Source organism: Rhynchophorus ferrugineus, unplaced genomic scaffold, assembly GCF_030347505.1.
Source record: "Rhynchophorus ferrugineus isolate W39M unplaced genomic scaffold, kcgeb_rfMv2 rfM3, whole genome shotgun sequence".
NCBI lineage: Eukaryota > Metazoa > Arthropoda > Insecta > Coleoptera > Curculionidae > Rhynchophorus > Rhynchophorus ferrugineus.
Genome location: NW_027472582.1, coordinates 63622371 through 63635282, shown reverse-complemented (window position 1 = coordinate 63635282; position 12912 = coordinate 63622371). Strand labels below are relative to the sequence as shown.

At 31.3% G+C, this 12912-nt stretch overlaps 1 protein-coding gene across 3 annotated transcripts in view; it reads right to left on the bottom strand.

The window, feature by feature from the left end:
• The window catches only part of LOC143192952 (uncharacterized), a 277241-nt gene extending 269950 nt beyond the window's left edge, over positions 1–7291 (bottom strand). Inside the window, exon 1 of one of the 3 annotated variants that reach the window (XM_076398808.1) lies at positions 7090–7291. In XM_076398808.1, coding sequence (XP_076254923.1) covers positions 7090–7202 — 113 coding nt within the window. In that variant the 5' untranslated portion in view covers positions 7203–7291. The remainder of the gene's footprint in view (positions 1–7089) is intronic. The other 2 variants (XM_076398807.1, XM_076398814.1) reach the window with 2 other exon arrangements.
• Positions 7292–12912: the final 5621 nt, after the last annotated feature.

Genomic DNA, 12912 nt, shown 5'->3' with positions numbered 1-12912 from the left:
AGGAATACCAGATTTCGTGTTTAGAAATTATCACTCAACAATCGACCAAGTGCACAGATTAATCTAGAAAATGAGCAAATTACTCTCGACTGTTGGAATTATATTTTTTCTAAATAAAACTTAGAGTTTCGCATGAAGGGACATTCTCAAGACTTAAACCCATTTCGGCTGCAGTTTCTCAGGGTAGTGTCTTTAGATTTTCATCTTAAATTATGAAATAAGGTTGCTAATACAGCAACGTAGAAGCAACACAACATGAAAATCAGAAGATTAAAGCGAACCAAACCACACCAACTTGCATAGTGTATAAGTGAATTCTTAACTTTAGCTCTTTCGCAAGTAGTTTAGTTTTATTTAGTAGTATTAAATTTGTAAATTAAGGCTGTATTAATCATATCTAATGTAAGATATATTTAATTAAAAATTAGATATAAGCAATGGTATCAATGCAATAAAATATAAGTTGGTAGTTATAAAAAGGATATAAAAATGTAAGATAATAATCCTGAATTATATGTACTACTTCTGATGCGTAATACTATAACCATACATAAATATTAATCGGTATATCAAAGTTTTTGCTGCGTAGTCAATATATTTATAACGAATATAAAAGGAATATAATTGCTTTATACGGACTAATTAAAGTATTATTTTAATAACCTATCAACTACATCTCTCAATTCCACAGGCATATTAAAAATATTAGTTCAATGTCGAAGAATAATGCAATTATTTAGAAATACAACTTTCAAGTGATTCAGTTTATGAATTCTAAAATAACAACACCTGTAGTAACACTAATTACATCTCGAATACAAAAAGACTATAAATGAGCTTGGCCAGAACCAGCTTACAAGGTCCAGTTTAATTAAAATAAACCAATAACAGTAGCAAAATTATTATAAATAGTTTGTCTAAAATTGAATATGATATTAAATATTAAATCCTTATATCCAATATACTCCCTTTTTTATTCGCTAAAATTTTACTCTCAAAATGAGAATTTGTTGACTTCAGTTTAGACTAAAAAGTCCTATTAGGCGGCGAAACAATTTTTTTTGGTTGGATGGCTATATTAACAAAAATAATTAGCACATATAAAACTAGGACAATCCACACCAATTCAAATCACACCTAGTCACCTCTTGGCAATGCATCTACAAAAAGTTACCTTTTCGTGGGAATTTTGGACGGCAAAATCATGAATCCCTATTTTCTCGGCACCCACTTGAAATATGAATAAGGCAAATGGCTTTAGCAGGATTCAGTAGGCAATACAAAACTCAAAACGGATGCCAAAATCAATATCTCACACACAGTTTCTTTCCTTTAAAAGCAATATCGATCTGCCTTTGAAACTCAACAAGTGTATACAATAGACAATAGTAAATTGGTTTCCTATAATTTCTATTTCTCTATGTACGAATTCCTTTCATTTTTTTAGTCGGGTTTTTTCTCTCTTCTGAAATATTTCTCTGAGAGATTCATCCCAGGTTCGCTTAAGTCGTCCTCCAATTTGTCTCCTTTACGCCCTTGCTATAATATCGTTAATATTTCCTAGACTAAATTCGCTAAATATTTCATTATCTCACTATACTAGGAAAATTAATTAGAAAGTAACCATAGAATATAAAATTGATGAGTTTGACACTGATAAATTCATTAAGTTGATATTTACAAAAATATACTGGATACTAGATCGGCTATTGTACTTATAACTCCTCCTGTAGCTTACAAAAGAATTATCATCCATTTATCTAGAAAATATATTGATCAAAGAAGATTAATAAAATGAACTCAAATAAAGGTACTAACCTTAAGCCAACTCTGGTGTTTAAATGTAATATAAAACTACTTAGAATAATCAATTATTACGTATAACAGATCAATTGAAAAGTCCCCGGCATAACAGATAGATGGCGCTACTAGAATTAAATTCATATGTTTTTAGATAGCCCTGACCCTAAAAAGATGCGTGTATAAACTTGACAGCTGTCGGATCATGAGTTTGTGAATTATAGCATTTCTAGTGAAGCAACTTTTGTTATTGTGAAATGAGCACCGAAGACGGTGAACGCAGTAGACCCACCAAAGATGTTATTACCGACGAAAACATTTAAAAAATCCACAAAATGATTTTGAATGACCGTAAATTGAAATTGTATGAAATAGCAGACAATCTAAAGATATCAACTGAACGTGTACATCATATAATTCACGAATATTTGGGTATGAGAAAGCTCAAAGCGCTGTGTAAAGTGGGTGCCGCTCAAGCTCATTTTGACCAAAAACAACCACAAATTGATGATTCGAAGTAGTGTTTGAAAATGATGAAGCGTAATAAACCCGAGTTTTTGCGTCGATATGTGACATTGTACGTATCCAACATTTCACTCCAAAGTCCAATCGACAGTTATCCGAGTATTGAAGAAAAAGAAAGTGCTGCTCCCCAAGACAATGCACCGTGTCACAAGTCAGTGAAAACGATGGAAAATATCCATTATAGTATTTTATAACAACGTTACTTAAAAAAGATGAGAGAAAATTATATAAAGTTTCTATGTATGATGATTGTGTTGCATTAAACAATGCAATGTTCCGTAAAACAATTATAATTTATTATTCGAGATATAAAAATAAACTCTTACATATTTCTTTGTCATCGTAACCGGTTAGCAGGTCGTTTTATTTCAATTTGATAAAATCTAATCATTTTCCTCACTTTTTCTTATGTGATCTAGTTATCTGGGAACTTTCAACGCTATTAAACTTTTATTTAATCTTTATGTAAATCGTTGTGTGTAAGGTATTCAAGCGCTTGCTGATTCATCAGGAATGAACAGTTACGATGGTAAAACCTACTTAACATACAATATAGTTTTTTTTTCTAAAATATTATATCACTTTGGAATGAAATAACCAAGCATAGAATAAGATCCGTTGTTTTTTCCTCTTTTATTTCAATGCTCATTATATTTTTGTTTTTCTAGTTTTTGATTTTTTTCGCCATGGTATTTTTTTTGGCCAGATAAATAAAATAATTAGTATATATTGAATTAAAATCTAATTAGTAATTAGAGCTAAAAGCATATGACAATTTATGATGTATCTTGAATGCTATATATGATTTTAAAAAATGAAGAACCATGATACTGCAATGTGATGATAGATTTAGAGCTTTTCAAATCTTTATTAGCCTTAGCAAACCGATTAGCCCTTATTTCCACAAAACTTAATATAGTTGGAAAAAACCAATTCAAAAATAAATTTATTTAATTAAAAAAATCATCATCATTTATTATAAAAAATCCAACATTCAAATATAACGTAAGAAGTTGTTCAATATTATTGACATTCATTTTGTCTATACCAACATATAATTGTCAAGTATATGACAGTTTAATTTATTATATAAGGTCATAGAGAAATAGAGATTTAACTTTCATTTTAGCAAATTTCGTCGCTACCTTTAACATATTATTTGCTTTATTCGCCATGCTAAGAGCCACGATGGGATCTGGTTCATTTCGTTCTATAGTTTGTTTATTTTGTACGCCATTTTCAATGTGCCTTATATAGAGAATAGTGTGGTTAGCTCTTTATAACCTTTATACATTAAATTATTATTTTATTTTATTAGTATATACAAATCGGTAGTTGAAATGCATTCTCGTCCTAGGAAGTGTTGTGTGCCCGAACTTTTCCGTTAAAAAAGTACCCAGCGATTTTTAAGAAATGAGTAGAAAATATTAAAAATCATAAACTGGTTGGGTTAAATATGAAACAGATTTATGATCGTTACCATATCAAACATTTTTGTGATACATTTAAACTTTCCTTTAAGTACTTATGAACAATTTAATGATGGTGAAAATAATACCACGAGCCCAGAATATGTACAAATGGAAGTGGATCAAAATCAAATTGATATAGAAGGTAAATCCAAAGAGTCAGTCACATTTCTGTTTATAATTGTTACCATTAGTTTCTAAACTTTCTTACTATATTTGTAGTAAACGAACACCCTGGCCCATAACCAGGGTGTTCGAAGCAAGTAACATCAACATTTGAACAAAATCCAGAAGATAATGGTAAAGTTTGTATTCATTCAGTCAGTATCCCCCTTTCTGCTCATTCTTACCGTTAATTACTTGACTCTATAATGATAGTCCAGATGTTCCTAATAGAGCAAACAAAGTTTTACGTTGTACAATAGTATACATCTCAGGTTAATTAGTAAAACTTTTCAAAAAAGATTGTGATTTTTGTTTTCATACAATTATGAATAAATCAATAGACCCACAAATTGAGACTGATTCTATATAGTCAAGACAATATTTCATGCCCCAGACGCCAACAAAATTGTTTTATTATACTGTCTTATTTAATTCAGAGATTTTGCCACGTCCATAATATGACAAAATGTCTGTCAAATGTTAAAAAAAACGTAAATTTAAAACCATTCAATTGTACATTCCATAGTGGTCTTTCGGATAAAATATTAAAAATACTAACAAGGTGTGCTATATAATTTGTCTGCTATATATTTATAAGAGGGAAAGACTCAAAGTTTGCTTTCAGTATAAGAAAACAAAAAGACAGAACTCAATATTCAAATTAATTATCGCAAATCAAAATTATCACTTTCGTCTTTTTCCTTTTTCAAATCTGTTTAGTGCTATCAATTTAATAGGATAATATGTAATATTAATATAAAATATATAATATAATATATAATATTTATATTTAATAGATATATTTATTTTTACAGATTATACTAATATTTATTTATTTTCAAATATTATATTTATATTTAATTGAATTTTACTTAAAAAATTTATTTTGACGAAAAATTATGATGAAAAATGACGTCAAGGCTGTGACGTACTAAACATTACTAATGAGCCAATCAAATGTCTTCTTAGTAAAATATTTTGCTTACATGTGCCTATAATGGAGATTAAAATTGACCAATCAAATTATTTGAATGGCCTATTATGGCGCCCTCTGGATGTTGGACAAAGCTAAACTTTGCGCCAGAGTCCCCTATTGAGTTGCATCCATATTACTCTATGTATAAAATTGGATTTATCGACATAAACATTTCTCTTTGTCCACGTCCTTTGTACAGAATTTTTTTGTATAAGCCCAAAATCACAATTCTATAGCCGCGAAATGACGATAAAATCGTCGAATGTGACAAGAAAAATCTATAAAAATACATTTATTTTCATCTTTAGGTTGATATTAATAATTTATTTGAAAAATTGTGAACAGAAAATACAGCAGTCTGTCAAAATAAGTTGAATATGAATCACATGTCAGTGTAAAGTCATGCTATAGGGTTATCGGAAGCGTCAAAACATATATCCATATATACATTATGAATAATTTACTACCTCGGCAACCAAAGATCTTTCTGTCTGGAATGTTTTTTTTCTTGAAATAATTTTTCAAAAAGCTGCGGCTGCAAATGTCATTTTGTTATCTGCGAACTACCGAAAATTTCTGTTTTTTTTTATCGTCTGGTCGTTTTATTTACAATACACTTTCGTTTTATTTACAATATATATGTTAATAGGCTTTATGAGGAAAACGGGGCATCCGGAGTTGTGGAATTTGGCACGGTTAAAAAATATTTTACGCTCTTTTTTCCTTGTTCCAGGAATGACAGTGACAGGAATTGCAGTGTCTTATGGGCGACAGAGACCGCGGGTTATGATTGGGATTGCCGTAGTTGGTTATCTACCGATGTTTGTACATGGGTAGCGACTTTATCTAGATTCAAGATGTTTTCGTGTTCTAAGGCGCCTATGGAGAACCTTATACTGAGCATGTTCGTGAAACTCTTCTCGAAGGGGATGCCTGATTGGAGGTGAGTCTTGACGTTCCTCATTAAACATGTGTCATTAAGTAACGCGCGAACTTTTTGGATTTGAACACTTGAAGTAGTACAAGTTGTCTCTCAGAGACGTACCTGTACCACGTCTGTGCACCGAAGAGGCAGACTAGACGGACTAGCATTTTGTACAGAGCCGCTTTCTGGGGGATTGGGAGTTTAGTTTTTCTGCAGAGGAGTGGGAAGAGCAGACTGTACACGCCATTGCCTTTGCAGACAGCATGCTGGATTTGGGCTGACTATTGGAACCTGCGGTCTAACTGGAGACCGAGGTATGACACCTTCTGGAGCCAGGGGACAGGATATTTATCGATTTGGAGGCTATAGACACGAAACTCTTTCTTGTGGTGGAACAGAATAGGCTGAGTTTCGCTCTCCTGATATTTAACTTTAACTCTTATAAGGTAGATTAATCATCGTTTCTCTTATATGTAAATCAACTACGAATGCCTAAGTTTTCCAATCAAATATTGGCAGTATTGTTTAAAGCACTGCTAATTATGAAGATGCTAATAATTAATGTAATAAAATGGGACTATATGATATTTTATTGTTTGAATTTTGTATCAATTATTTTAATTATTCACTTTATAGATCTAAATTTTGAAAATAATCTTACTTATGATACTCTGACGATAGGTTATGATGTTCAGTGCTGTAGTAAATTAAACATATCAATAGTTGGTTCAATATTGGAACATAGTTTAAATAATGTTTCATTAAATTCCATTTAAAAAGTGTTAGTGAGGGTTAGTTCTTGAGATAGTTAGCGAAAACAAGATTTAGCAACATACATTTTTTTTATTATTGCTTTTACTCTGTGACGAGTAGAACATATTAACTTATTAGACTATGGGTGAATTTCTACAACAGGATGATTACTAGTCATAATTAATATACAACATAAATGATTTTGAAACTTTCGCACTGAACTTCAACTATATACTGACGCCATATGAAACTTGGCTATTGTTTTAGCACGAGATTAAAGCAATTGTTCACCTGAAAACATGAAACCCTCTAGAATAATATATATTAAGAAATGATAAATATTTATATATTCTTATGAATGTAATAGAATGGGAATAAATCAATTAAAATTTACTTTTCTTATTGGTGTATTTATCAGAAGCAACAATGCGGCGTCAGTAATCACAAACATCACAAATTATCTTATCTGTACGCACCTTTCATTTTTAGAACAGCCAGCCTCGAATCCTCCTCGATAATTGTTCGCATTCGACAGGCAGTAAGTTCGTTTCTTCTTCTTTTTCAGGCACAGCACGTTGGCCGCCAACATCTTGCCAGTTGTCCCAATTAGCGCGCGACGTAAAACGGAACACCACTAGAACATCACAAACCACCACATTACGTTAATCAGTTCTCGGGGGACGGATTGTGTTCTCCCGTCGATTGAATCATTCGCAGTCGTCTCGATCGATCCGAAACGGCGATCAATTCGCAATTCGGCAAACCGATAAAGGGATTTGCGTTCGGCGCGGACCACCGCTCATGTGAAGATGTTAGCGGCGCGTCTTATTTTTTTCCTTCGACGAAGAGAGTCAAGGTGTGCCGCTCCTCAGCCTCGCATTGTGTAACCGATACACTTTTAATTGCGGCTTAATTGTTTCGGTGTGAGTTGCCCGTCGATGAGAAAAGCGCATCCATCTGAAAAAACAAACAGAGAACATTAGAAATAGCGTTGGGAACTATCGACTGACAACAGTCGAAACAGTCGATAGTCGCAAAACAGTCGAAACAGTCAAAAAACTAGCTTTACACGGTTCGATTGTTTTTTTTAATTCCTGATGTTTTTTTAATTCCTGATGACAGACAAAGATGTATGAACCCCTTCTTGTATAAATTGTGAGAGAGAAAAGGACGGAGATAATTGCTTGGAGCAGTTAATTTTATATGTGCTTATATTATCCAACGGTAGCATAAACGAGACGGAGATGTACATATTCCTTCACGTACTAACTTTAAAAAAGAAAAGAAGATACTTATTGAATTAAGAAAATTACTGAATACTATTAACATGCAATTAATAATTTCATTTTAAATGAAGTAGGATTACTTATATTATATATTTTACATTATTATAATTGAATATTTCGTAGATCTGTAAAACGGAATGGAATTTTTCCATGGAATGGGATAATACCCCACAAATGTATTTTATGTTAATTGCAATTTTCATATAATATACTATAATAAATATAGGCAATACAATAGAACTTAAAGAAAACCTAAAAGCTCAAGATGTACAATAGCCATAAATACTAAATAAAAATGAATCATATACCTAATCATAGAAACAAAACGAGCTTTTTTAAATAAAGAAAATGCTTTATTTATTATTGAACGGAAATACTTTTTAGCAAAAATCGAGAGCATAATCAATTTATCATTCACAATTTTAATCTTTTTATCCTATTACATTAACAACCTTGAAAAATATTGTTCCAAAATATTGCTATATTAATATACAATATATTGTTATTTACAAGAATTTACCATTAAAATAATAGAACTAAGTATATTATATATAAATCTACGTAAGCAATAATTGGGTACATTTTTGTCAAGTTCGCGGCTAAAAGGACAGAGCCAGAACGTTAAAAATCAGTCTATTTAAACTAGCAGAATCAAAAATAGTAACTAAAACTACACGACTGAAACAGTCTATAGTAAATAGTAACAAAATCAGCCGGACCGAAAATAGTGACTGAAAACAGGTCGATAGTAAAAAGTAGTCAATTTACTAAACAGTCGATAGTCGATTTCAGTCAATAGTTCCCAACACTAATTATAAATTTCATGATTATGTAGTGTTGAATATAGCGAAAAGTTACTAAAAAAATATTAATATTTCGATACAAGGAAATATCGACGTTCTCTAAAGTCACTACTGCTACGTATTATTTCTGTAAACTAGGCTATTTCTTATATTTATGGTCATAATAATAATATGACTTTATTGTTTCACTAGAATACAGGTATGCTAAGGATAAGACTCTATTTATATTAAAAAAAAAGACATTAATGCCATCTTAAAAGGCGTGTCAGAACTATTTGAAATGCAAACTTTCAACACACATAATATAATTTTTATTAAAAGTATCAAAAAGGTTTTAAAATAAAGGCATGGAAATTTGTTGATGAACTAAAATTACTAAAGGCTGCCACAATAATTTATTAACTTATTAGAAATTTAAATATTTGCTAATTGTACTGGATAAAGTTAATATTTGTCTGGCCTATAAAATATCTAGATTTATATTTGTAAATGAATAATTTTAGGGGATAATGTAAACTGAAATATTCATGGAAATACGTTTGATCTAATCTGAACTAATTTAAATTTAAAATGCATTAATTTGGTGGAAATTGCCTACTGAAAAAATTAAAGCGGTTCTTTATGCATATAGTTTATTAAATCGGAATTTATATAAAAATACTTTATGGTACTCGTACTGTGTTAATTTATTGATGCAAAATACTGGTACAAAAAATTAGGTCAGCTAATGTTAGCCTAGCTATGAACTACAAGGGTTATACATTCAAAAAGTATCTTAAGTAATTTATATTTTTGTTGTAAAAATTTATATCAACGTCTATCTGTTTCAATAATTTTAGGGCGAAAATATTTTATGGTACTATATAATAATCTCTATCTATCTATCTATCTATCTATGTATCTATAATAATCTATAATAATTATTTGGTTGTTGAAGTTTATCAACATATAAACATATGTTTCTAGTTAACGTAATCTCACAGGCAGCATTAAAATGCTTGAATTGGAGATATAAAAGACATTTTTACTACTACTGCATTGTATGGAAAGGAAACTGAGAAAAACTGAAAAAAAAACTGGGAAGTAAATATCTGGTACGCACAATAAACATTTTTAACCGACTTCGAAAAAGGAGGAGGTTCTATGTTCGGCTGTATATATATTTTTAAATGTATTTTCGCCGATTTCACCATCAATTGTGGGCCGATTTTCAAAATTCTTTTTTTTTATTCGAAAGAGTGCACTTCCAAGATGGTCCCATTGGAATCAAATCAGTATCTGAGTGGAGGAAGGGAGGGAAATCGAGGGAAACGCTCAAATTTCAAAGGCACCTACAAGGTTTTCACATATTTTTTTACCTAAAATAATCAGATATTTGTGTCTAATGTTATTGCTGAGCTGATGTGATGGAAAATCGGAAGTTGTTCAGTGCAAATGCTATTCAGTTTGCTTTTTAAGCACTAACTATAGTATATAAGCCCTCGTAGAAATATTGTAGATAACTGCTTCTATGTTGTAATGGTTTCATTCCCGACAGGGATGATAACTTTTTGATGTTCTTTAGTTAAAACATTTGTTAAATCACCTAAGCTAGGTAGCGGCCCCGGGAGCCTGAAACGGTATTTATTTTCAATGATTGTTTCTTTATTCCTATTTTTCCTCATACGGACTGCACCTTTACTCAACCTTGTAATATTAAATAAAATAACTAGTTAAAAAACTATGACCACCTTATTTATTATTTGAAATCGGTTAAGTTTTTTTGGTAAAAATATTTTATTAAGATCTTTTGGTTAAAGTTAGTGGAATTCATTAATTTTAATTTAAAAAGAGTATATAATATAAAAGAACACACAGCAAAAATAGAATTCCAGTTAAAATTACATTCATAGGGCCATAAAAGAGCTGAGAGATCTAATCCAAATTGAACCAAACCAAGGCATTCAAGAATACCTAGAAAACTTGACATCAACTGAGGCTACAGACTATTCGTTGTGGAAAGCAACAAAAAAGCTTAGGAGATCCCAGCAGCATAACCCACCTATTAAAACAAGCGAAAATAATTGGGCGAGAAGCAATAAAGAGAAGGCCGACATTTTCTCAAAACACTTAAAAAATGTTTTTAAACCTTTCCAGTCTCAGCTACATAAAGATGACGAAAATAAAATTACTAGCTTTCTAGATTCGCAATTTCAAATGGATTTACCGCACGAGAAATTAACGGTCAAAAAAGTTAAACATACAATAATGAGAGAGATTAATATTAAAAAAGCTCCTGGTAATTACTGGCAAAATTTTAAAAAAACTATCACAAAAGGCTATAAAACTATTAACATATATATTTAATGCTATACTACGAAATAATTACTTCCCTAGTATCTGGAAAGTAGCTAAAATATTAATGATACTTAAACCAGGAAAAATACCAGAAGATGTGACCTCCTACCGACGTATAAGTTTATTACCAATAATCTCGAAAGTTTTCGAGAAATTATACATAAAAAAACTAAACTATATAATAGAAAAAAGAAAAATTATTCCAGAACATCAGTTTGGCTTTCGCAATAAGCATGGGACTATAGAACAAGTGCATAGACTTGTAAACCAAATAAACGCTGACCTAAATGCCAAAAGATATTGTTCGGCTGCTTTCCTAGACATATCTCAGGCTTTTGACAAAGCATGGCATACGGGCTTGCAGGTTAAACTAAAAAAACTTCTCCCTCATCCGGACTATCAGCTACTAAATTCGTATCTCACTGACAGACATTTTATTGTAAATCCAGGCGATGAACATACCGAATTAAATCCCATATATTCAGGAGTTCCTCAAGGTAGTGTACTGGGTCCAGTACTGTATCTTCTGTATACGGCTGATCTGCCCACCACAAAAATAACTACTGTGACAACATATGCAGACGATACAGCAATCTTAGCATCCCATGAAGATCCAGTCACAGCATCAATAAACCTACAAACCCACCTGGAGCAAATACAATTATGGTTGAAGACATGGCGCATTAAAGCCAATGAATCAAAATCCACGCATATAACGTTTACCCTGCGTAGAAGAACATGTCCACCAGTGAACATCAATCATCGTCAACTCCCCCAAGCAGAGCATGTTAAATATCTTGGTATACATTTAGATCGACGCCTAACCTGGAAGAAGCACATACTCTCTAAACGGAAACAACTAAGACTAAAATTATATCAAATGTATTGGCTCATTGGGCGCAAATCCAAGTTATCATTAGATAACAAGGTATTGCTGTATGAGTCTATACTCAAGCCCATTTGGACATATGGAATTCAACTATGGGGTACCGCTAGCAAATCTAATATATCCATCATTCAACGGTTCCAAAATAAGGTGTTGCGTGCCATTGTTGATGCTCCGTACTATATTTCAAATAAAGTGATACAACGCGATATTCCTCTAGAACCTATAACGAGTGTAATCCAACTTGTTTGTGTGAAGTACTTCGAAAGAGTGCATCCCAATGTACTCGCTAATCAGCTAAATATGCGACGTGATAATGAAGTGCGTAGACTAAAACATTTAACACCATCTGATCTGATTACTGGACTTATGTAGAGTTTAGAATAAGCATTAGAATAAGACTAATTAGTTAAGATAATATTTTATACAGAAGATTGCTTAATGAAGTGATTTTCTACATGCCATGTATATATAATATAAACAGAAGAAATACTTATTGCCAATAGGGCAGATTGTGGACTCACGAAGAGTAATAAAAAATTACATTCTGTGAAAAAGAATATGTAAAAATGCATATATTGGAATAAAGCTATAACTTAATATTTAAAAAAATAATTATTTCATTGTTTTGCTAGGGCAATTTGTTCAAAACTGTATCCGCCAAAAAGTACGATACTAATTATTATCAGCTTGTAAACATATATATTGCAATTATACAAACCACATATCTTATTACTTACTTTAGACATCTATTTTTTTTTATTTAATTAGTTCCCCTATTTTAAATAGGCGATTAAGTTAAAAAATCTGGATAAGTTATTTTTCCAAGGAGAGAGAACCTTAAAGTTGTATGGGCATTACAACTTATAGGTTGACTAAAGTTCGCAGAAGTAATTAAATAAAGATATGTATACTGCAGATCTAATTATTTTCCCTATTTTATCCATAATAGTGGTATAAGACATCTAGAACTGATTTTTTCATTGA